This window comes from Pleurodeles waltl, chromosome 9, assembly GCF_031143425.1.
Source record: "Pleurodeles waltl isolate 20211129_DDA chromosome 9, aPleWal1.hap1.20221129, whole genome shotgun sequence".
NCBI lineage: Eukaryota > Metazoa > Chordata > Amphibia > Caudata > Salamandridae > Pleurodeles > Pleurodeles waltl.
In genome coordinates, this window is record NC_090448.1 from 871966946 (window position 1) to 871989736 (window position 22791).

Sequence of the window (22791 nt, forward strand, 5' to 3'; positions counted from 1 at the left end):
CGGTTCTGACATTGAACTGCCTTGGAGCTTTCATCAACACAATACAGGAAAGAGTCTGTCCTTCGGAGGAAAGAAGTTTATCGATCCTTCGGAAGCATCACTCTCTCATGACAGCTTGCCCTCCAACAGGGATATCAATATCCTCTCTCCTGGGCTCAATGACATCCTGCATCTTCCTCACACTGAATGTTCATCTCGTTGCAACCTTTGCAGGAATGTTTCAAGGACCAGTGGGACCAGCTGAAGGGCAATTAAGAGGACAGAATAATACTGTCTTGTCATCCAAAGCCGTCCCTGAAATGATGGTGCTCCCCAAAGAACCTGCTTCAGGTTATGCTTTTTCATCAGGAGATTTCTCTTCAAACAATAACAGACGAGGGGCTCCCATGGACCATCTCCAGGGCACATGGAGAGTCCACATACCATATCAACCTTCTGGAGTTAAGCGCAGTCCATTGAGCGCTAAAAGCGTTTCACTAGTTGTTCAAATACAACTCCCTGTTAGTCCAGACGGAGAATACGACCACTATGTACTACCTCAACAAGCAGGGAAGGACTAGGTCCAGACCACTATCACACAAAGCCTAGGTAATATGGAAATGGCTCATAGCCAGGAATCTAATGATCACCGCTACTCATCTTCCAGGTGTGCAGAATGCTCAGGCAGACTCTTTCAGCAGGATTTTGAAAGACCACCACGAGTGGGGTCTTACACGACAACGTTTACGGTGTTTTTCATCTGTGGGGCACACTTTGTTTGCCACGGCAGAAAACAAAAATGCTGCATTTTTGCCTAGAGGTGCTATCAACCAGGGACGCTGGGGAATGGCCTGTGGATCAACTAGTCTGGCAAATTTCTTTACCTTTACGCTGATTCCCTTGATGCCGACAGTTCTCATTGAGCTGTCCTACTTGAGAACCAAGATGATCCCCATAGCCCTGGCCAAGTCAGTGGTGGTTCAAGGACCTCCTTCACCAGTCCATCCATCCACATCTCAAGCTGCAGTGCATCATAGACCTCCTGACGAAGTTTAGAGGCCAGATACTACATCTCAGTCTCTCCTCCTTGAATTTGATTGCATGACTCCTGAAATAGTCCAGTACGGCCACTAGAATCTGCAGCAGGATGCATGAACATCCTTAAAGAGGCTAAGCAGCCTTCCACCCGTTCTGCATATGCCTTCAAATGGAAAAGATTCTGCATTTCGTGTCTCTCCAAGAACATGGATCACACTTCTTGCCAGGAGGATGTCATACTGCCATACTTACTCCATCTGGCAAAATCTGGCTTGCAATTTGCCTACAGAAAATGTCCTTCACAAACCTATTTTTTCAAAATCCCAGTCCTCAAGGATTTTCTAGAAGGTTTGAAAAATGTTTTTCCTCGGCGTCCTTCACCTCCCTGGGATCTTAATATTGTGTTCTCTCATCTAATGCCAGATCCCTCTGAACCTATTGGCAAAGCATCCCTACATCACCTTTCCTGTAAGACAGCTTTCCTTGTAGCAGTAACATCAGCTTGCAGGGTTAGCAAGATCCAGGCACTTTGTTCTCACAAACCATATACAGTCTTCCACTCCAAAAATGTGATTGAGAACTCATCCGATGTTCCTCCGTAAGGTTATTTCGGATGTCCATGTTAGTCGGACCCTATCTCTTCCTACGTTCTTCCAGAATCCCTCTACTCCAGCGGAAAGAACTCTCAATTTCCTGGATGTGAGAAGGGTTTTAAAATTCTGCCTAGAAAGGGCATGCAACATTTGTAGGTCGAACCAACTGTTTATTAACTACGGTCCAGTCCTTATGGGTTTGGCCTCTCCTAAACAGTCCATTTCCAGATGGATTGTTTCTTGCATCCATTTATGTTGTCAAAAAGCTAATAAAACCCTCTCAACTAACCCTAAAGCATACTCCACTAGGGGTAAAGTGGCAACAGCTTTTTTTCTAAGAAATATCCCTATCCAGGATATTTGCAAAGCAGGCACCTGGAGTTCTGTCCTTACATTTAGTAAATACTTCCGCTTAGATTCCGATGCCAGAGCAGACGCTCAAATAGGACAGGCCTCCCTTAGGAATCTAACAAACAAAGATACTCCAAGGAAGGAGAGGGTCCAAGGGCATTACCTTCCTGTGTAGAATGCCATTTTTATTATATTATTGTGGGAGCTTGACCAGAGGACATGGACCCAAATCCTACAAAGAAGAGATATACTGGTAGAAAAAAGGTGAAGTCCCACTTAGAATGTCTTTGTTGAGAATCAAAGTACCATGAGTTCAGTACATTTGGATGAACAGGATTACAAGGAAAGTCTTTGTTAGTCCAATTTGAATTATTTATTATGTTTTTAGAAAACAAGTAGCTCCCAATTGAGGTACATCAGAATGGATCCAGAGAGAGAAAACAAGGGTCAGCCAACACGTGTTTCGCCCTACAGGCGAGTACGCCAGGGCTTTCTCAAGGCCTTTAGACAATATTCGGCTTTCTAAAGCAATCAGTTATATATACATTGTTGCATATTTGATAAGGCCTTAATACTTTGCTCATCGTGTTAAGATTGTTATACGGCTTATCAGGCCCGTGTCCACTAGTTATATCACATAATCTTTGTGGATTTGACAATTACATTTCAAGACCTATGTTATTTCTGGAACTTTTGAACCTCTCAAAAACTTTTGGGGACATTAGACTGTACCTAGGCTTGGGATTATCAAATATGCAACAATGTATATATAACTCATTGCCTTAGAAAGCCGAATATTGTCTAAAGGCCTTGAGAAAGCCCTGGCGTACGCGCCTGTAGGGCGAAACACGTGTTGGCTGACCCTTGTTTTCTCTCTCTGGATCCATTCTGATGTACCTCAATTGGGAGTTACTTGTTTTCTAAAAACATAATAAATAATTCAAATTGGACTAACAAAGACTTTCCTTGTAATCCTGTTCATCCAAATTTACTGAACTCATGGTACTTTGAGTCTCAACAAAGACTTTATAAGTGGGACTTCACCTTTTTTCTCCCTTAGGAATCTGTTCGCTTGAAATTACCTTTTACTTGTCCTCTACGCAGCCTTAGGCATGGATGTGCTTGCTACTCTATTCAGTGCTTATGACTATAAATGGAAATCCCCTAAGAGAGAAGGAATAGTTTCTTACCTGTAACTCCAGTTCTCTCATAGGGGAATTTCCATTATAGTCATTCGCAACTTCTCCGCCTCCCCCAATGGATAGGACAGAGATCATCAATACACTGTGTCATCATGCACATGTCTCCTTAAAGAACTGAAGCAACTGTCACCTGCTCAGCATGATGGAATATTGGTGGACTCTGGCTTCTTAAACGCACAGCCTCTATTTTCAATCATATAATTGCAGCCTATGGAGCTACACTCTTAGGTTGCTTAATCTCTGTTACTCCAAAAAAAGGGTTTGTGAAAGACATTTATGCTGTTTTACTAAAACATCATCTAATTATATGCATATATAATCTCATGGCCCTTTCAGAATTCAAATGACGATTTGGGCCATTGTAGCCTGTCCCTCTAGGCTGACTAATTTCTTTAGTGACTCTGCAGGCCTTCCCGAAGAAATGCAGACACCTCCACTTAGAAGAATATATAGTGTAGAAGTACTCCTGGGTCCCCGCTCGTAGGCGGGACTATTCAGTGCTTAGGGCTATATTGGAAATTTCCCTCAGAGAACTGCAGGTACAGGTAAACTATTAGTTATCTCTAATGATTTCATTTTTTTTGTCTTACTGTGTAAAAGATAACTTTACATCTTACCCTACCTTTTCTGCAGGAACAAAATGAGGTATAATTAATTTTATGTTAATTTCTAGCAACCATAATTGCCTGGTCATGGACTTCAGTTATCCCGAATTGTGCTAGTGATCACAATCCTTTAGTAACTAGTTAAAACATCGAATATGGGGGAGGTGCTCAGGTAACCCACTCATTTGCTTTTAAGTATAGTTCAAACTAGGGCCTTAGACTAAAATAGGAGCAGATAAATCTGCAAGCCTTTGAAGCTAAAATAGTCAGGGAAAATTAATGTTTAATAAACAGCTGTTTGTCATCTGAGGCTACCCCTCTGCCCTGATTAGGGATTATGAGTCGGTGTTCTGCCATAACATCTGAGATAACAGTTAAACGCTGTACCCCATCTGTTGTGCCTTTTCGTTGGTTTGATAGCACATGCAGAAACTCCCATAAACAGCTGCTACTAACACGGCCTAAAAAAGGATTTATTTAGTGCAGCACAGAAGTACTACAAGGCTGTAGTTGAAGCTAGTAATAGCTTAGAAATGAAGCCTGGTCTGACTTGTTTGCTGATGGTCGTCTTAGGGACTCAAGGAAGTTTTGGTACTTTGTCAATCGTTCGTTGTTCACTGAGGGAACTGAATCTAAAATGAACTGCCTAATTACTGTGGCAGAATAGATTGCACATTTATCTCGCATCTTTAATTCCCCACCAAGGTGATTGATGAGGAGGAAAGGGACACAGCAGTCATTAAAGATATGGAACAGGCCACTCAGTGTAATGTGTCTCTGTGAAGAAGGTGGAGTCAGCCATTAATCAGGGCATTTGCAGGAAAGCACCTGGTCTGGACAGTGTCCCGCTAGATATTTTTAAAAATAACCCTGCTGTTTGGGCCTCAGTCCTTACTAATATTTTTAGGGGGGCTATTCTTGACCCACTTCCCGCTTCTTGGAAAGAGGCCACCATGGTCTGAATTTTCAAAAAAGGGAATAGAAATGACCTGGTGTGCTACAGGCCAGTCTCTCTGATAAATGCAATAGCCAAGGTTCTGGGCAGGATTCTGTTACCTCGTTTGGAACTGTGGGCCAGTGAAAATAATATATTCTCAAGGGCTCAGCACGGCTTTATATAAGGTTGTGGGAAAGTTACAGTGTCTTAATTTAGCACTAATTGTCAGTAAGTACACAAAGTCCATAAAGAGCTCACTGCATCTGGCCTTCATGGACTTGTCAAGTGCCTTCGACACTGTAAATCGTGACGAACTTTGTAGTATGATGTGGGGTTTTGGGGTTCGAAGAAACCCTGGTTATTCTCGCCGGAGTCTTCATTGAAATACTACAGTGAAAATACGATACGGTCCTGGAGGTGATGGTACTGATTCCTTAATTTCAACTGAGGGTGTTCGCCAGGGGTGCATACTGGCCCCTTTTTTGTTCCTTGCAAGTGGTGTGAAGGCTTTTTTGCTGCAAAAGAAATGAGATTATACAAGGATTCGTCATTCTCTCATCTCACCTTTATGCAGATGATGCTGTCCTCCTGGCAAGGACAGCAAGTAGACTACAGAAAGTCCTTTACGCATTTGCAGTGTTCATGTTTACTTTGGACCTGAAAGCGAACCTTAAAAAATCGTATATAATGGTTTGCGGCCCATAAACAGTTAAAAGTAAAACATTTTACTTGCAAGGAAATTCTGCTATTTAGGGATCCTTTTCAACCAGCAACTGAAGTGGGGATCCTCTTTTAACACTAAAGGTGCAGCAAGTTAATAGAGCAGCCAAATAACTTTTTCACTTTGCAGCCACGCTTGGCCAGAAGTCCGCTAAAGAAATGCTGAACCTGTACCAAACCAAATGCATGTCAATTTCCACCTATGGGGCTGGAGTGTGGGAACATAGTGATTGTTCAAAGCTCCAGGTTGCAGAGAATGCCTTTCTTAGGAGATTATTGATGGTTTCTCAAGGGCCCTCAACCTCTTTTTGTCATTTAGAAGTGGGCTTATATTACCTTGTAGACTCCATAGTTGTTGCTCCCTAATTGTTATGGGTTAAAATATGGTCCATAGCTGAATTAGAATTCTCTAGACAAATTCTGGCCCACTGCCTGTCTTTGCACAACTATGAGAAAATCCAGTGGCTAGGATGCGTTAAATGGGTTTTGGGCGAATTTGGCCTTATTGATTATTTATTTTTAATTTATTTTTTGATTTTTGTTTTTTCTATAAATGACCCAGACCACTTTTCGCCTATTGCCAGAGCCCATTTAAAGGTAGCTTATCTGGAATGGATGTCTGCTACCCACCAACGATTTTCTCCCCTATGATTAAATCCATTAATATTTTTTCTTCTCCAGCGTTGCAATTTTGTCGCTTATTCAAATTCCCAGCACAGATTTTATTTGACTAGATTCCGTCTGGGTACTGTGCATTTTTTAGCGGCATTTCCTATACAATGAAGATGGGTGGAAAATCTCCCTCTATGCCCTTGTGACAATATATCAAAGCACTTTTTACTTTTTGGTTCACTCAATCACTCTCTAAGAACAACCTTTTTGGTCCCCTCTACTGAAATCATTCAGGCTTACTTCATGCCAAGATGGCCTTACTCTTGTCCTCATTGGAATTGAATGAAATGTGTTATGCTGTTTTTAATTTATAAGGGGGGGCTTTTTATATTATTTTCTTTAACTGGTAAATCCTGAGCCCTCAAAGAACATTTGAGCTGTATATAACCTGTAAGAGGTTTAGGGTTTTTAATATAGTTGAATCTTATTTATGTTTTGTGAATAACATGATGCTTTCATCTATTTAATAGGTTTTTTTGTGCATGAGATAATGTTGACTGTTATTTTAATATGTCCTGTTCTTCTATGATTTGTCAAAATCGAATATTTTATGACTGGCTGACTTTTACCTAGAATGCATGTTTCCGGGTTGATCAGTTTAGTAGTCCACTCAGCCTGGAGTATATGGCTGACTTTTTTTGATTGTGTTGCTTTTGTGTAAAAGCAGTTTTAATCATGACGTACTTTAAATTGACAGCTCAGTTAGATTATTGACAGTTGTTTGCAGGATCTTTGCAATGTACTGCAGACTCAGGGGTGGGGAATTTGTATCGCCCAACGCACAGGCCATGAGACTTCTTGTTGTGGCCAAGACGTTTTAATGTCTACTTTGTCCTCTGGACAAGTAGGCATTCGCTTTTGCCCTTGTGCACTTAATACAGTCACAAGCCACTTATTTCAGATAGGAATCTGAAACATTAGTAAATGCACCTTTTCATAGGTAATTAGGGTAACCAAGCTAGTGTGGAAGTTGCAGGAATGATTTTCTCAAGCGGAGTCATGGAAGGTGCATGTGGCGGGTAACTAGTCTTTAGGAGTGGACCGGAAAGCAGTGTATGCAGATTTTCGAAGAGAGGAAGAAACCAGAGGAGCCTTGTGAGCTAATGGTGAAAGGAAGCTGAACAAGGAGGATGTGGTGATCCTGGGCTCCCTTAACTACATTGATTGTTAGCTACGAGTTGTGCTGTTTGGAAAAAAAAATACACAGAAGCCTCACAGCTTGATTCACTGCGTGACAGCGCCTGAAGTCAGCATTCAGTGGAATAACAGCAGAGAGCCTGGAAACCACTACTTGCAGGAAATATCCAATGCACTTGCACAGCATTTCAAAAGTCCATGATTCAATGAACCACTGGGACAGTCCACTATTCACTATGCAGAAAGATGACATGCTGCCATATGAAGACATCTGTGATGCCATTTTCCACCGGAAAGCCCATAGTCCCAACCAGTCCACCCATATAAAACCACTTTTATCCACAAATTGCATGCAAGGGCGGGACAAAAGTATGCAAGATTTGTGACAGAACTTCTAAATGCCCAGAAAACCAGTGTTCCAGGAGACTTGATTACGAAGCCTGGATCTAATGAAAAAACAGAGCTTGCAAGAATCATTAGCCGAGCTACTGAAAGCAAGACATCAGTTTATCAGCTACAGGAACACGCATCCAAACGAAACATCACTCAACTAGCAAACATGTTTGTGAAATACCTGAACAAGAAGTATACATTAGAACACTGTCATCCTGCTTCCCATCATCCTTGAATAACTCAGAAACGAAAAAAGGACTTTCAAACGAGCAGATGGATTTTCTTGAAACTCTGAACTGCAAAAACATTCACTTCAACAAACTAAGTAAAAATGTTTTTGACAGATTCAAGTTGCTGTGGCCTGGCTTTGGCTCTTGTAACTCTTCACTTGCCAAGGGAATGTCCAGAAGAATAGGTCTGTTAAATTGTGGAGTAGGCTCTGAAGACCAAAAATTAATGACTTGCTGTAAATATGTGGTGAGATGGGGCACCGGTCAGGTCACGGCCCTGCAGGTGAGTCTGACCCTTGTTTGCGTATAGTTGGAGAAATCTAGGAGAACTCCTGGTGCACGCAATGTAGGGCAAAAACATACAGGAGAAAAAAAGGAGCACAAGAGGCCCATGAACACTTCCACCTGTCCCTGCCAGCACAACAGAGCCGATAGTAAGCAGGGCACACTTCAGTGAAAATGTGTGTTAAAATGTGAAATCCTCAACACGGCTTCAATCAAACATGTCAGCAGTTTCAAATCATAAAGAGGGTGATTTAAAAATAAATGGTGGACTGTATTTTCCAATATACTTTCATTGAAGCAGAGGCCTAATCTGGCGGGAGAGTATAAATAAAGTGGTTGTTGGCTTAAAAAAATGTAAGTCTCTGGTCCGAATTTGCTCCAACAGTATCCTAATACTTGGCCAGCTTGCCTCTCTTTGCGTACAGAGTTTGAATGTCTGGTCTGTCCACCTCAATCTAGCCTTGCTCCTTCATGTCTGCCTCAGTGCCATCTGTGAGTGTCATGACATGGCCACCCATTGTGCTCCTTTGTGTAATTAGCTGCTTCCTTTTACTGCCCTTGCACACGTTTGAAACAGATATATTAGTATTGCCATCACTGCTTTGCCATCAATGCACTGGTCACAAAAAGTCTATTTGTAAACGCCTCGACCTGTGCTGCTCTTTGCAACATGTCTTCACTACTAGGATTACTCTGAGGGAAGTTGCCACAGCTGCTGGAAGGCAGGAGGCAAAGTGGTCTTGTTAAGGTAAACAGGTTGCACAGAAACCTTAGATGAGTACAGATCACAGAGGGAGTTTTAAAAAGGCTGAGCAGTCTAATATGAAAGAGTGGACGGCAAGGTAGCATTTTGACAGAGGGTTTTGGATGAAGCCTATGGCGAGACTGCAGGGGGCATGAAACCTCTTCTGAGAGGAAAGGAAAACCTGTACCAAAATGTGCAAGGACAGAGCCTGAGTTAAGTGAGTGAAGAGGAGCTTATGGAATGGGTGGTTTGAGGAATACTCATTCTAATGTATTTAGTGTGAAGGTATATGTGTAGCAAGGGAGTGGTGTACATTAACAGTAAGGGTGTGAAGCCCTTGTAAGCAAATAGGACAGAAGGATAATTGACCCCATGATGAATATGTTGAATTGGTTTGGGCCCTACAGCAAGCGAGAAAACAGCGTGGAAGGTAATACTTTATGATAAGAGATTTTACAACGGCAAAGAGGTAGAGGAGGTCATGTTTACTTTGGCTTTTGCAGTTGACTAGTAATCTGGCCTTACTATTCCTTATAACTTTTGTAGAGTGTGGGACAAGTGGATTTCTTTACAGGGCTAGAAGATTATTGTTGTATTATGTCCTTTGGCATGTACAGTTTTTCAAAAATTCCACACCCCTTGTTGCAGGAGAGTTCAGTGAACAGCAAAGCCGGATCACTGCTTGAAACATGACTGTTTGGCGCACTTCACTTTAACACTAATGAAATCTGACATTTTAACACTTATTAAATACTAGGGTGTACTATTATTCAGTAACTAGTAAGGGTAGGAATTACGCTATCCTTTTAAATTATGTTGCCAGAAGGGGAACAGAGTAAATCCTGTCCATACACCTTTGATATTTATTTCCAATGCACTAGGTGTGAGCTCAGTGGAGCTCAAAATTCCAAGTACTTCTGATTAAGGAGGATGACCATGATTTAGCATATGGGTTTTGGTCTAATACAGGTTGATTGACCTATACCTTGATGTTTAACCATTCCATTTCCTTCTATGTAAATGGACAGTTTGAATTTGCTGTAGACTGCTGATAGGACTGTGCAACAAACATGATTCATGCAGCTTCAAGAATCAAATTTTCCATTTTATGAACAAACATTGGTATGCATAAATTATATGTGAGTACCTTAACTTAAAAAAGAATAAACATTCTATGCACATTTCAGGAATTGAACTGTCATTCTTTGGTTGTTTTCTGAATGTGGATAGCAAAATATGTCCATATTATATTAATTGTCTCAGTGGTTGACCATAGATTTGCCTGTAAAGTTTGGTGACACTGTTGGGCTATGGCTGTGGTTCTGTTTAACAACTTTTAACGGTGCAGTGCTTTTTAACATAAATTGGCTTCAAATTGTGCTGTTCCCAAATTACCATCCAAGGGAAAGGAATGTCATGAAACAAGCAATGTCTTAAAACTGCACATAAGCAACTGTTTTTGTGTACCTTTCAAGCAAATTGTTCCAACGTTAAAGTTCGAAATCCTTCCCCACATCTTCAGATAGTTGGTATTTGTGGCTTTGCTTTCTTGGGACTATAAATCTACACAGCAAGCCACTATTTAAAAAATGTTAAGTTTTATACATCTCTTTGGGTGAGATCAAACCTCAGATGCTGCACATAATAGAATCTTGGCTTATTGTTGAAATGGCTTGACTGATACCTGCCCAGATATTAGCTGAACCCAAAAGTGAAATGTTTTGTCTCAATGCTCCACATCTCTTCTTTAGGAAGACATTAAGTCATTAACGGCTCATGTTATCGAGAATTACTGGAAAGCACTGGAAGATGTGGATTATGTGCAGACATTTAAAGGACTGAAACTACGTTATGAGCAACAAAGGGAAAGGCAAGATAATCCTAAACTTGACAGGTATTCTTTTCCAACTCTTTTGTCACAGTTCTGCAGAGCTTTCATAAAAGTTCAAGGCATTTGTATTGGTCATTACAGCAGTAAGCAGGACATGTTGCGTTAAAGTAAATTTATACTGATCTCCTTCACTTGCCCTCCCGCAAATTGCGTCAAAGAACGCAGTGGGAGGTGGGGTGGTATAATATAGTTTCATTTATTTGTGTGTATCCCAATGATTACGTTTACAACACTACTCATGAAAGATGCTGTTTGTGGAATTTACATTAAAAATTTGTGGCAGAGTGAATCCTCTGCTTCTTTCAGATTTGATGGGACCTAAAAAGTGTTAAGTTAGGGAATAAAAATGTTACTATTTCTGTATGTGCTTGTAAGTCTGTGGCCTACCTTAACCTCTTCTTTGTCCACTCACTTTTTTTTCAGCCTATTCTCAACTTTTTTATTTTTCAGTTTGTGCAAGCTTCTAAAATAACATTCAGAACCCTGCCTCTTACTGATTTTGGGGCAATTTAACTTTATCCATCAACTTTGTTTTTATACGTGCCATAAAGCCAGCATCAAATGTACCCAGCATGCATCTAATCTTACTTAAAGGTGACCTGCATGGGTCCACTTGTGAGCAGCCACCTTAATAGATATGTCCTGCATTTGCCCTTATTGCACCCAAGTTATTTCAAAGAAGCTTCTTCCATGCAGCAAGATACTGACATCTTTTTAGAGGCCATTGACTTAGTTGCAAGCACAAGGAAAAATGCATAGGTTGTCACTCTATCCCTTCATAAGAACCCCAGGCCATGTATGATGCACCTGGCATGAGGCATAGGAATTCATCCTCCAAGGCCTTAGTGGGTCAGAGTTGTCTCTCTATGCTGGGAGTGGCTGCCTCAGAATCTCTGGCCCTTCCCTGTTTCAATGTTTTCTGGACTTGCCAGAGTTTTGGGCTAGTTACCATATACACATACAGACCGTTATGTTACAGGTAATTTACTTGTCTTCCCTTTGTGGCGGGGGGGGGCTGACAAAGATTGTTTTTCCTTTTCTTATTTAATGTACATCACTAAACCTGTTGATATGCTTAAGGCAGGAAAAATTATCAAAGTCTCATACCCAACTACAGAATTCAACTGGAAAACTCCTTGATGCTCGCTGCTACATAGTTTGCATCTCATAGAATGAGATTGATAGGCATGCACACATTACGAGTGCACTTAATGTTGATTGTTCCTGTTGGGTGCTTTTTGGTGGCTTCAGACTTTGTAAATAGCAGCCCAGCCAGTTGACATTTGAATCTGTTTTTTTCTTGTGGTGGAAAGTTAGTTTTTATTTTTATTCTAAAGGCAGTAAGGGGTTATCTGTAATGCAAAGCAAAAGTAGTTACTGCAGAGGCCAGCTGCACCTTTTTTTCCTTTACTGCTCATTCACGCTATTTTGGATTTCAGTTTTAGGGCATTAATGATTTGCCAGGCAGATGGCAACATTTAGTCCTTACCAATGCAGACATTGTTCAAAATTCAAACTCTAACCATCTGTGCATACCGTTAGTTATCCCTGTCCTGGCACGCACAACATGGATGTCCAGGAATTACACTGCTAACTTACTGTTTCTCCACTGCATTGTTTTATCCCTGACATTTAACCTGAGTAGCTTTCGACTTGATGTCAGTACTTTACCCTTTAGATACAGCATACTAGAAAAATATTGCAGTTACCACAGCTGTTACTAATCAAGTGTAACCTGCACAGTACCTAAAAGCCAGGCGCGCACATGGTTTAAAAAAACAAAAAGATTGGATTATACTTTGAGAAAAGCTCCTCAATTCCAAATGGAGCAGGGGTTAGAATGTCACATACATACCTGAAAGGAAAAGGTAAAATTCTAAATATCTTGGCTCTCAAGTTACTTTATGGGTATAGGTTTGAGAGAAACAAAATAAAAATGAAGTACCTGCTTCGGTCATTTCAGAGAGGTGACTACATCTAATAGAGCTTCGCTTGTACTAAGCATGTCACCACAAGTGATTTATGACTTCTCAAGAACAAACACATTTTGGCAATGCCAGGAAGTCTGGCTTAGAAATGAAAGTGTCTGTTTATTCACTAATGGTTTTAGTGAATCTGTGCATCGTACATGCTCTACCACAGACCCTAGCCGCCATGCATCTATTCAACCACTCATTCTTGTATTCACCCACTTACACAGCCACTATAAAACATCCCCACGAAACTAAACATATGCAAAATATCCTTGTTTTAAAGTTCCAGCTTTGTTGCCACGTTTAGAACCAACGCGTTTGCTATCGTATAATAGTAGAACAATGATACACTATGGGCAGTGTTTCCATGTTCGCCTTTTTTAGAGGAGGTGGTTGCATGAAATATGAAGCACTGCAGTTAAAATGAGCAGAAAGCAATCTGCCAATTCATATTTTTTGGGGTAACCAAAATGTCTTGAAAAATAAAAAGAGAAGGAACAAAATGAAAAGTGACCTACGAAAAGGAGAAAATTGCAAACCGAAGGACTAGTCACCCCTGGCACTGAATCACATTCATTTTCAGTGCGGTATTCTCATGTCATCAGACAAATGCTGTCACAGGGCAATAGAGCCAATGACAGAGGTGGGCTACCCAAATGCCCCATGCTGGTGGAGCAGTGTAAACTGCTCTCATGCACACGAAAGTCTTTAGAGATTTGACCTAAAGCTCCGCTGTATATGGGATTTCTTTTGTGTGTGCGCTAAGTCCGCCATCCAGTGTTGGGCTCTGAGTGTTACAAGTTGTTTTTTCTTCGAAGAAGGCTTTCGAGTCACAAGATCGAATGACTCCTCTCGGTAATAGTGCACTTGGGCATCAAGTCCTTTGTTAGATTGTTTTCTTTCCGCTGTCTGGTTCGGACGTGTTTCCTCTCGCTCCAGTAGATTTTGGTTCAGTACTATCTGAACTTCTCTTTTCTTTTCTGTAAACGTCGAGATAGTTTTGATCGGGTTTTCCAAGCTTATAGTCTATCTGATTGTAATCGTCGGGGTTGATTTCACACCCTTAGGGGCGACCTCTCCCTTATTGAGCCTACATCGACTTGTTTTAGTCGAACAATGTTAGGCTGATGGAATGGACTCCGTTTCGCTTTTGCCCTTGGTGTCCCGCCAAGTTGCCATACACGGATCAGCACTCGGTGAGCAATCTCGGTCTCTCTCCAGATCACAGAGAAGAAAACTGTGATGCTTGCCGGTCGTTTTGCTCCAAAAAGACACTTGGGGATCGAAGAGTGCGTTGATTGGAGATGGCGACCAAGTCGTCAGAACATACGCCCGACATCTTTGGGGATGAACACTAACAAGAGGAATTGGCACACCATGCAACCGTTTCCATCACATAGTCTGATTGGGATTGAGATTGCGATGTCGACTGCCAGTCTATCCCACCGGCCCAATACGTGAGTACATCAGCCCCTTTCCATCACCCAAAGACAATTAAAAAGACCTCTGCAGTGGTCTTGGATCCTCCACTGCTTGCCAGCCATGGTCGGACCCGAAAAATACAGTCTGATGACCAACCCTCGGGTTCCGCACCAAAACAAAAGGCCAAAGTGGATTCAGCACCGAGAGAACAGCTTCTCACACCTGTTTCCTTACTGAGCCGAAAATCGGGGACTTCTACCTCATAGGCGATAAAAAGTAACAATGCTTTCGGAGCTGACATTCTCGGACCGACTCAAGCATTCAGCATCCAAACTTTCAGAGCTGAAACCTGACGGTGGTAAATATGCTCCAGTTACTGAGGAGTCTTCACAAGTAAGGCCCATATTGGAGGTAATTGATGCGAGACTGCAAAAGATCCATATATATATAAGGACACAGGGAGGATCATACCGCCTCCTCGTCCAACAATCAAAATAAAATTAACTTTTCAAGAAACTTGAGAAGCTGGGCCTCCACCTTCAATTTTTTTTAAACAAAATGAAAACCAAAGGCACCACAACAGCCTTCACCACCACATTCTCCTTTACTTTCTGCTTCACCACCACCTGATACTCCCACCACCACCTTCACCTACACAATTTTCTCCTCAATCCAGTTTAACCACATAGGGATGATTTGTATGACACTCAACAGGATATAGATCCATGGGACATGTGACACAGGTCCCATTCCTCCCACTGATCCTGATTTATATCCTGCAAGGCCATCTCCCCCTGAAGATATCATTGCTCACAATCAGGTTATAGCTAGAGCAGCTGCGTATCATAAAGTACAACTATCCAGATCCCATTGAGGATGATTTTTTATTTGATACCTTAACCTCTACTAATAAAGAGTATCTGTGTCTCCCTATGCTCCCAGGCATGCTTAAACATGCAAAGGACATATTCAGAGAAGCTGTAAAATCCAGAATCATTACGCCCAGGGTGGATAAAAAGTATAAACCTTCTCCCTCCGATCCAGTTTTTATTAGAACACAACTACCGCCTGACTCTATAGTGGTCAGTGCATCAAGAAAGAGGGCAAATAGCCAATCTACAGGGGATGCTACTCCTCCTGACCAGGAAAGTCGCAAATTTGATGCAATGGGTAAAAGAGTAGCAACTCAAGCTGCTAACCATTGGAGGATTGCGTACTCTCAAGCACTTTTAGCAGGATATGATGGGGCTTATTGGGTCCAAATGGAAGACTTGTTGCAGTACCTTCAACCAGAACATCAAAAAAGGGCACAACAAATAGTAACAGAAGGGGCAGGTTATTTCCGGCAACCTAATCAGTACTGCTATAGATGCAGCAGATACAGTGGCAAGGGGGTATCAACACCAGTATCATCATTAGAAGACACGCGTGGTTAAGGGCTTCAGGTTTCAAGCCAGAAATACAACATGCAGTAATAAACATGCCCTTTGATAAACAACTTTTATTTGGGCCAGAGGGTGATAACACAATAGAGAAGCTGAAAAAGGACTCTGAAACAGCTAAAGCTATGGGTGCGTTATACACTACACCTACTCTGGGAACTTTTCGTAGTCCACAATTTAGGGGTGGTTTCAAATTTATCAACCGCAGAACCATCCACATCCCAACAAAAACAAGGGCCACACTTCTACAACAGAGGTTCCTTTAGAGGCTCTTACAGAGGAAATAATTATAGAGGAAAAGGTGACTTCTTACACATCCTCACAGAGCATGCATCTCCTGTGGGAGGAAGACTGGAAAATGTTTACCCACAATGGCACAACATTACTACAGATCAATGTGTTTTATCAAATATCCATCATGGCTATTGCCTAGAACTCATCTCTACTCACAAAACATTCCCCCTCATTCACACAAACTTACTCTGGAACATTTAAATTATTAAAACAGGTGGTACAATTACTACTAAAAGGTGCAATAGAGATGGTACCTATAATCCCAACAAAGGTCTGGAGTGTATTCTCTATACTTCCTCATACCAAAGAAAGATGGTACTCTCAGACCTATCTTAGATCTCAGACTGCTCAATCAATATATTCTTTCAGAACACTTTCTCACGGTCACTCTACAAGACATCATTCCCCTACTACAGAAACAAAATTACATGACCGCATTAGATCTAAAAGATGCTTACTTTCACATTCCCATACATCCAGAACATCGTAAATATCTAAGATTGTAATAGCAGGAAAGCACTACCGATTTAAAGTACTACCATTCGGAGTAACAGCAGCACCAAGGGTGTTCGCCAAATACCTAGCGGTAGTTGCAGCATTCCGCAGAAGACAACACATACATGTCTTTCCGTATCTGGACAACTGGCTCATAAAAGGCATTACAATTCTAATGTGTCAACAGCATACACAGTATAAATGAAACACCTTACGCAACGTAGGATTCACAATCATTTATCAAAAATCTCACCTGCAGCCAACACAGATACAACCATATCTAGGAGCAGTTCTGATCACTAAATCAGGATTAGCATACCCAAACCCAATGAGGATTCAAGTATTTCGCAATCTTATATTTCAACTGCAATAAAACCACACTTATACAGTGGAGTTGGTTATGAAACACTTAGGTATGATGGTTTCATATATATCAATAGGCTCCACATGAGACCTCCACAACATCTCCCTCAACAGTGGTCTCGGGCACACTATCCAATTCAGGATCTAGTGTTGGACCGCCAAACTCACCGCTCTCTGCAATGGTGGAATTCCACTAACCTGTCAAAAGGACGGTCCTTTCAGGTCCGCCATAATCATAACAGATGCATCAGTAATAGGTTGGGGTGCTCATCTCAACAACCTCACTATACAGGGGAAGTGGGACTCAATCCAACAAATTTATCACATAAAACACTTGGAATTACTATCAGTATTCCTAGCACTCAAAGCTTTCCAAACACAAATTACACACAAAAAATAGTATTAAAAAGGAGAGACAATATGACCACAATGTGTCATCTGCAAAAACAGGTGGGGGGACATTCATCACAATTGTCCCTTCTAGTACAGACAATTTGGAAATGGGCAATCCATAATCGCCTTCATTGGAGGATTTGGACAACAAAAAAGCCTAAAAATGGCCGCACATTCCTATAATATTGAGTATTGTTTAGGTGCTCATACATTCAAAACATGCCTGTTGTCCAGCATGTGTATTGGGACAGGGAATACCCGTACCAACATGTTAAATCTATAGAAAAATAAGAATGGAGCACACAAAGAGTAGTATCCCTCTATTGTCAAATAATCATTGCACACTTAGTCATGTAAGAAAAACATAATATAAATTTCCACTAAAGAGGTATCAGTGCAAAATGTGATCGTTAAAAAAGTTCAGAAGAGCAAAAAATGATAAATTTAATAAGTAAATTCTAAACATTGAATTTGATGTGAGAAAGTTATTTCCATAGAAAGTTGACAACAAAAAGTACAATCTCATAACAGATAACTTATACATATATACAGACATTTAACCGACATTGAACAAAATTGAGCATTTAGTCATCAAAAGAGTGGTTTGTCCCCTATTATGATCATTCAAAGTCCAATAAAAGGAAAGAGATGGTTAGGAGGATGAAAATAATCCACTCTGAGAATTGAGAAGCGGAAAGAATTAACTTCGTAGAAGTAGAAATTGTCCAGTTCTTCCAGATTCAGCCGACACGTGTTTCGTCCTGCACGGGACTTTATCAAGGCTGATAAAAATAAATGTTAGATAATTTGTTTGTACCTACTTTCCCGCTAATAACAACAATAATAGCCTAAACATGAAATGCCACACAATATATCGGCATAGTAGTAGCGATATAAGTGTTGTAAGATTAAAAGAAGGCTCCGTGATAGGATACATCCTGATACCACAAGTAGATGTTATTAATATTGAAAATGTATTAAGAACCAACTGAAGCATGCTTCTAGATATAATATATTTGATGTCAACAAGTTAATCTCCATCAAGGAAATAGAGAAAGAAATGAGGAGGGTGTACACCCAAGGTGATCTGTGGAAGACACCAGTGAACAGAATCAGCACATGTGTGTTTATAGTATCGCCATTGAGAAAGACCGAGATTTGTGAAAGTTACCACAAAAGATCAAGTATTGTGGATAGTTGGTGATTGTTGACTTAAAAGATATGCTAAACTTAGTACCTTTCTTATTATTATAGTTATTGTTTGAAATCGAAATGTTGGGGCGCATTATATTCCAATACTCCCGAAGAATCTGTAAAAAAGGGGAGCCGTAACTAATCCTTATACAGTAAGTGGGAAGCCACAAGTTAAAGTTAAATCCAACATTAACACTGACCTGTGATTAGCAATCTTCATTGCAAAAGAAGTGTTGCTATAGGTCCAGAATTAACCTGATATCCAAATGTAAAGTGCCTAGAATGAGCCAAAATGAGAAACGTTGCAAATATATTAGTCCCATAGGGAAACAGGAACTAGTTAATTGGTTTCCCGAAATATTTATAAAATAAACCAAAGTAGCAACAAACACAAATTTCTAAGTGGCTCCTTAAGTCAGAGAAATCTAAAACAGGAATCCACGCTGTATAAAAATCCTAAATTTACCTCTAAAAAGTGTATTTCGTCCTCACGTCGGTCCTTCGGTAACGGCTTTCACAAGCCGAATGCCTCCAGGACGTGTTGTTTAAAAAAGGACATTGTAATAGAAGAAGGACTCCTTCTTGGGTAAGCTCATCTACGTGAAGAAAAAATTCATCAAAAAGATGGCCGCCATCTTGAAATACTAACACCGGCTATTGTGCAGAGCGCCCGGTTGTTCGAATTTGTACTGCAAGGATAAATTGATAAATCCTCTTGGTATAAAGAATTGAGAGAATGATAGTTCGTCACACTGCCACGTGGATACGGGGGAATAAAACGCCCGAATACCGCTCGGCGCTAATAATCGTGTATAGTGTTTGTTTTAAAAGAAAAAAACGAGCCGATGGTAGTTATGTGATCACGAGCCAAAGCTGGTCATCATAAACCTAGTTTGGTGATACATCTCCAAGGCAGTCTAATTGTGCCTATAAGGCAAATTGGCTGAAAGCTAGAGAAAGAAGATATGTCCGTATTGCTGATGGCAAATAATATTTTATCGCCATCTTGGAAGGTCCATCACAAATAAAGTATTATGTATATGGACGGTACTAAAATGTTCCTAGGTGGTACATCATATAGGTCATATAACACATTCATATATGAACATCTTTGCTCAGTTATTTATGGATATATATGTCAATCATCCAGAGAACACTGCACAAAACAATACTAACAGATTTATCAGAACCAAATGCAATCATAGAAAGTAATGTAATTCATGATCAATATTCATTCCCATTCGTATACTTTTCAATCTCAAGATCCATTTGGCCTCATTCCTTCTGAGTTGCAGCTCACGGTTTCCACCTCTAAGATGTACCTGTGTCTGACTGATACCCATATATTTCAATTTGGGGATTTCTATTTCCGAATGTTCAATGCTGACATGACGTACTAGAGGTGACAAGGGGTCATTGTTTCTTAAAGCTCGTACATGCTCTTGGATCCTCTCCTTTAGAGGTCTAATCGTGCTACCCACATAGATCTTTCCACATTCACATATTAGTATATAGACTACATATTTAGTATTACAATTGATGAACTCTTGAATTGTATATGTCTTGCTACCATTAAAGTTGAAACTAAAAGTCTTGTGTAAGGAAATGCCTCCTTGGCATGGTTGCCCCCTGACTTTTTTGCCTTTGCTGATGCTATGTTTACAATTGAAAGTGTGCTGAGGCCTGCTAACCAGGCCCCAGCACCAGTGTTCTTTCCCTAACCTGTACTTTTGTATCCACAATTGGCAGACCCTGGCATCCAGATAAGTCCCTTGTAACTGGTACTTCTAGTACCAAGGGCCCTGATGCCAAGGAAGGTCTCTAAGGGCTGCAGCATGTCTTATGCCACCCTGGAGACCTCTCACTCAGCACAGACACACTGCTTGCCAGCTTGTGTGTGCTAGTGAGGACAAAACGAGTAAGTCGACATGGCACTCCCCTCAGGGTGCCATGCCAGCCTCTCACTGCCTATGCAGTATAGGTAAGACACCCCTCTAGCAGGCCTTACAGCCCTAAGGCAGGGTGCACTATACCATAGGTGAGGGTACCAGTGCATGAGCATGGTACCCCTACAGTGTCTAAACAAAACCTTAGACATTGTAAGTGCAGGGTAGCCATAAGAGTATATGGTCTGGGAGTCTGTCAAACACGAACTCCACAGCACCATAATGGCTACACTGAAAACTGGGAAGTTTGGTATCAAACTTCTCAGCACAATAAATGCACACTGATGCCAGTGTACATTTTATTGTAAAATACACCACAGAGGGCACCTTAGAGGTGCCCCCTGAAACTTAACCGACTGTCTGTGTAGGCTGACTAGTTCCAGCAGCCTGCCACACCAGAGACATGTTGCTGGCCCCATGGGGAGAGTGCCTTTGTCACTCTGAGGCCAGTAACAAAGCCTGCACTGGGTGGAGATGCTAACACCTCCCCCAGGCAGGAGCTGTGACACCTGGCGGTGAGCCTCAAAGGCTCACCCCTTTGTCACAGCCCAGCAGGGCACTCCAGCTTAGTGGAGTTGCCCGCCCCCTCCGGCCACGGCCCCCACTTTTGGCGGCAAGGCTGGAGGGAACAAAGAAAGCAACAAGGAGGAGTCACTGGCCAGTCAGGACAGCCCCTAAGGTGTCCTGAGCTGAGGTGACTCTGACTTTTAGAAATCCTCCATCTTGCAGATAGAGGATTCCCCCAATAGGGTTAGGATTGTGTCCCCCTCCCCTTGGGAGGAGGCACAAAGAGGGTGTACCCACCCTCAGGGCTAGTAGCCATTGGCTACTAACCCCCCAGACCTAAACACGCCCTTAAATTTAGTATTTAAGGGCTACCCTGAACCCTAGAAAATTAGATTCCTGCAACTACAAGAAGGACTGCCTAGCTGAAAACCCCTGCAGAGGAAGACCAGAAGACGACAACTGCCTTGGCTCCAGAAACTCACCGGCCTGTCTCCTGCCTTCCAAAGATCCTGCTCCAGCGACGCCTTCCAAAGGGACCAGCGACCTCGACATCCTCTGAGGACTGCCCCTGCTTCGAAAAGACAAGAAACTCCCGAGGACAGCGGACCTGCTCCAAGAAAAGCTGCAACTTTGTTTCCAGCAGCTTTTAAAGAACCCTGCAAGCTCCCCGCAAGAAGCGTGAGACTTGCAACACTGCACCCGGCGACCCCGACTCGGCTGGTGGCGATCCAACACCTCAGGAGGGACCCCAGGACTACTCTAAGACTGTGAGTACAAAAACCTGTCCCCCCTGAGCCCCCACAGCGCCGCCTGCAGAGGGAATCCCGAGGCTTCCCCTGACCGCGACTCTTTGAATCCTAAGTCCCGACACCTGGGAGAGACCCTGCTCCCGCAGCCCCCAGGACCTGAAGGACCGGACTTTCACTGGAGGAGTGACCCCCAGGAGTCCCTCTCCCTTGCCCAAGTGGAGGTTTCCCCGAGGAACCCCCCCCTTGCCTGCCTGCAGCGCTGAAGAGATCCCTAGATCTCCCATTGACTTCCATTACAAACCCGACGCTTGTTTCTACACTGCACCCGGCCGCCCCCGCGCTGCTGAGGGTGAAATTTCTGTGTGGGCTTGTGTCCCCCCCGGTGCCCTACAAAACCCCCCTGGTCTGCCCTCCGAAGACGCGGGTACTTACCTGCAAGCAGACCGGAACCGGGGCACCCCCTTCTCTCCATTCTAGCCTATGTGTTTTGGGCACCACTTTGAACTCTGCACCTGACCGGCCCTGAGCTGCTGGTGTGGTGACTTTGGGGTTGCTCTGAACCCCCAACGGTGGGCTACCTTGGACCAAGAACTGAACCCTGTAAGTGTCTTACTTACCTGGTAAAACTAACCAAAACTTACCTCCCCTAGGAACTGTGAAAATTGCACTAAGTGTCCACTTTTAAAACAGCTATTTGTCAATAACTTGAAAAGTATACATGCAATTTTTATGATTTAAAGTTCCTAAAGTACTTACCTGCAATACCTTTCAAATGAGATATTACATGTAGAAATTGAACCTGTGGTTCTTAAAATAAACTAAGAAAATATATTTTTCTATAACAAAACCTATTGGCTGGATTTGTCTCTGAGTGTGTGTACCTCATTTATTGTCTATGTGTATGTACAACAAATGCTTAACACTACTCCTTGGATAAGCCTACTGCTCGACCACACTACCACAAAATAGAGCATTAGTATTATCTATTTTTACCACTATTTTACCTCTAAGGGGAACCCTTGGACTCTGTGCATGCTATTCCTTACTTTGAAATAGCACATACAGAGCCAACTTCCTACATCTTGTGCAGAGCAAGATTACATACATTACATCTGCTACAACAAAAAAAGCCCTTTGGTTTAGTAGGTAGCCAAGTAGTCACATTATCCTTGAGTGGTGGTAAGTAGCTTTTACACACAATGTCTCGAATAGTAGTCCCTCTTTTATGAGTCATT

General features: G+C 41.9%; 1 protein-coding gene and 1 pseudogene across 2 annotated transcripts in view; both read left to right on the forward strand.

The window, feature by feature from the left end:
- The window catches only part of PPP4R3A (protein phosphatase 4 regulatory subunit 3A), a 266563-nt gene that overhangs the window by 162395 nt on the left and 81377 nt on the right, over nucleotides 1–22791 (forward strand). For both annotated transcript variants that reach the window (XM_069208168.1, XM_069208169.1), the window contains one exon: nucleotides 10639–10781. In XM_069208168.1, the coding sequence (XP_069064269.1) occupies nucleotides 10639–10781 (143 nt within the window). The remainder of the gene's footprint in view (nucleotides 1–10638; nucleotides 10782–22791) is intronic.
- Nucleotides 159–8099, forward strand: LOC138258666 (protein KTI12 homolog; annotated as a pseudogene).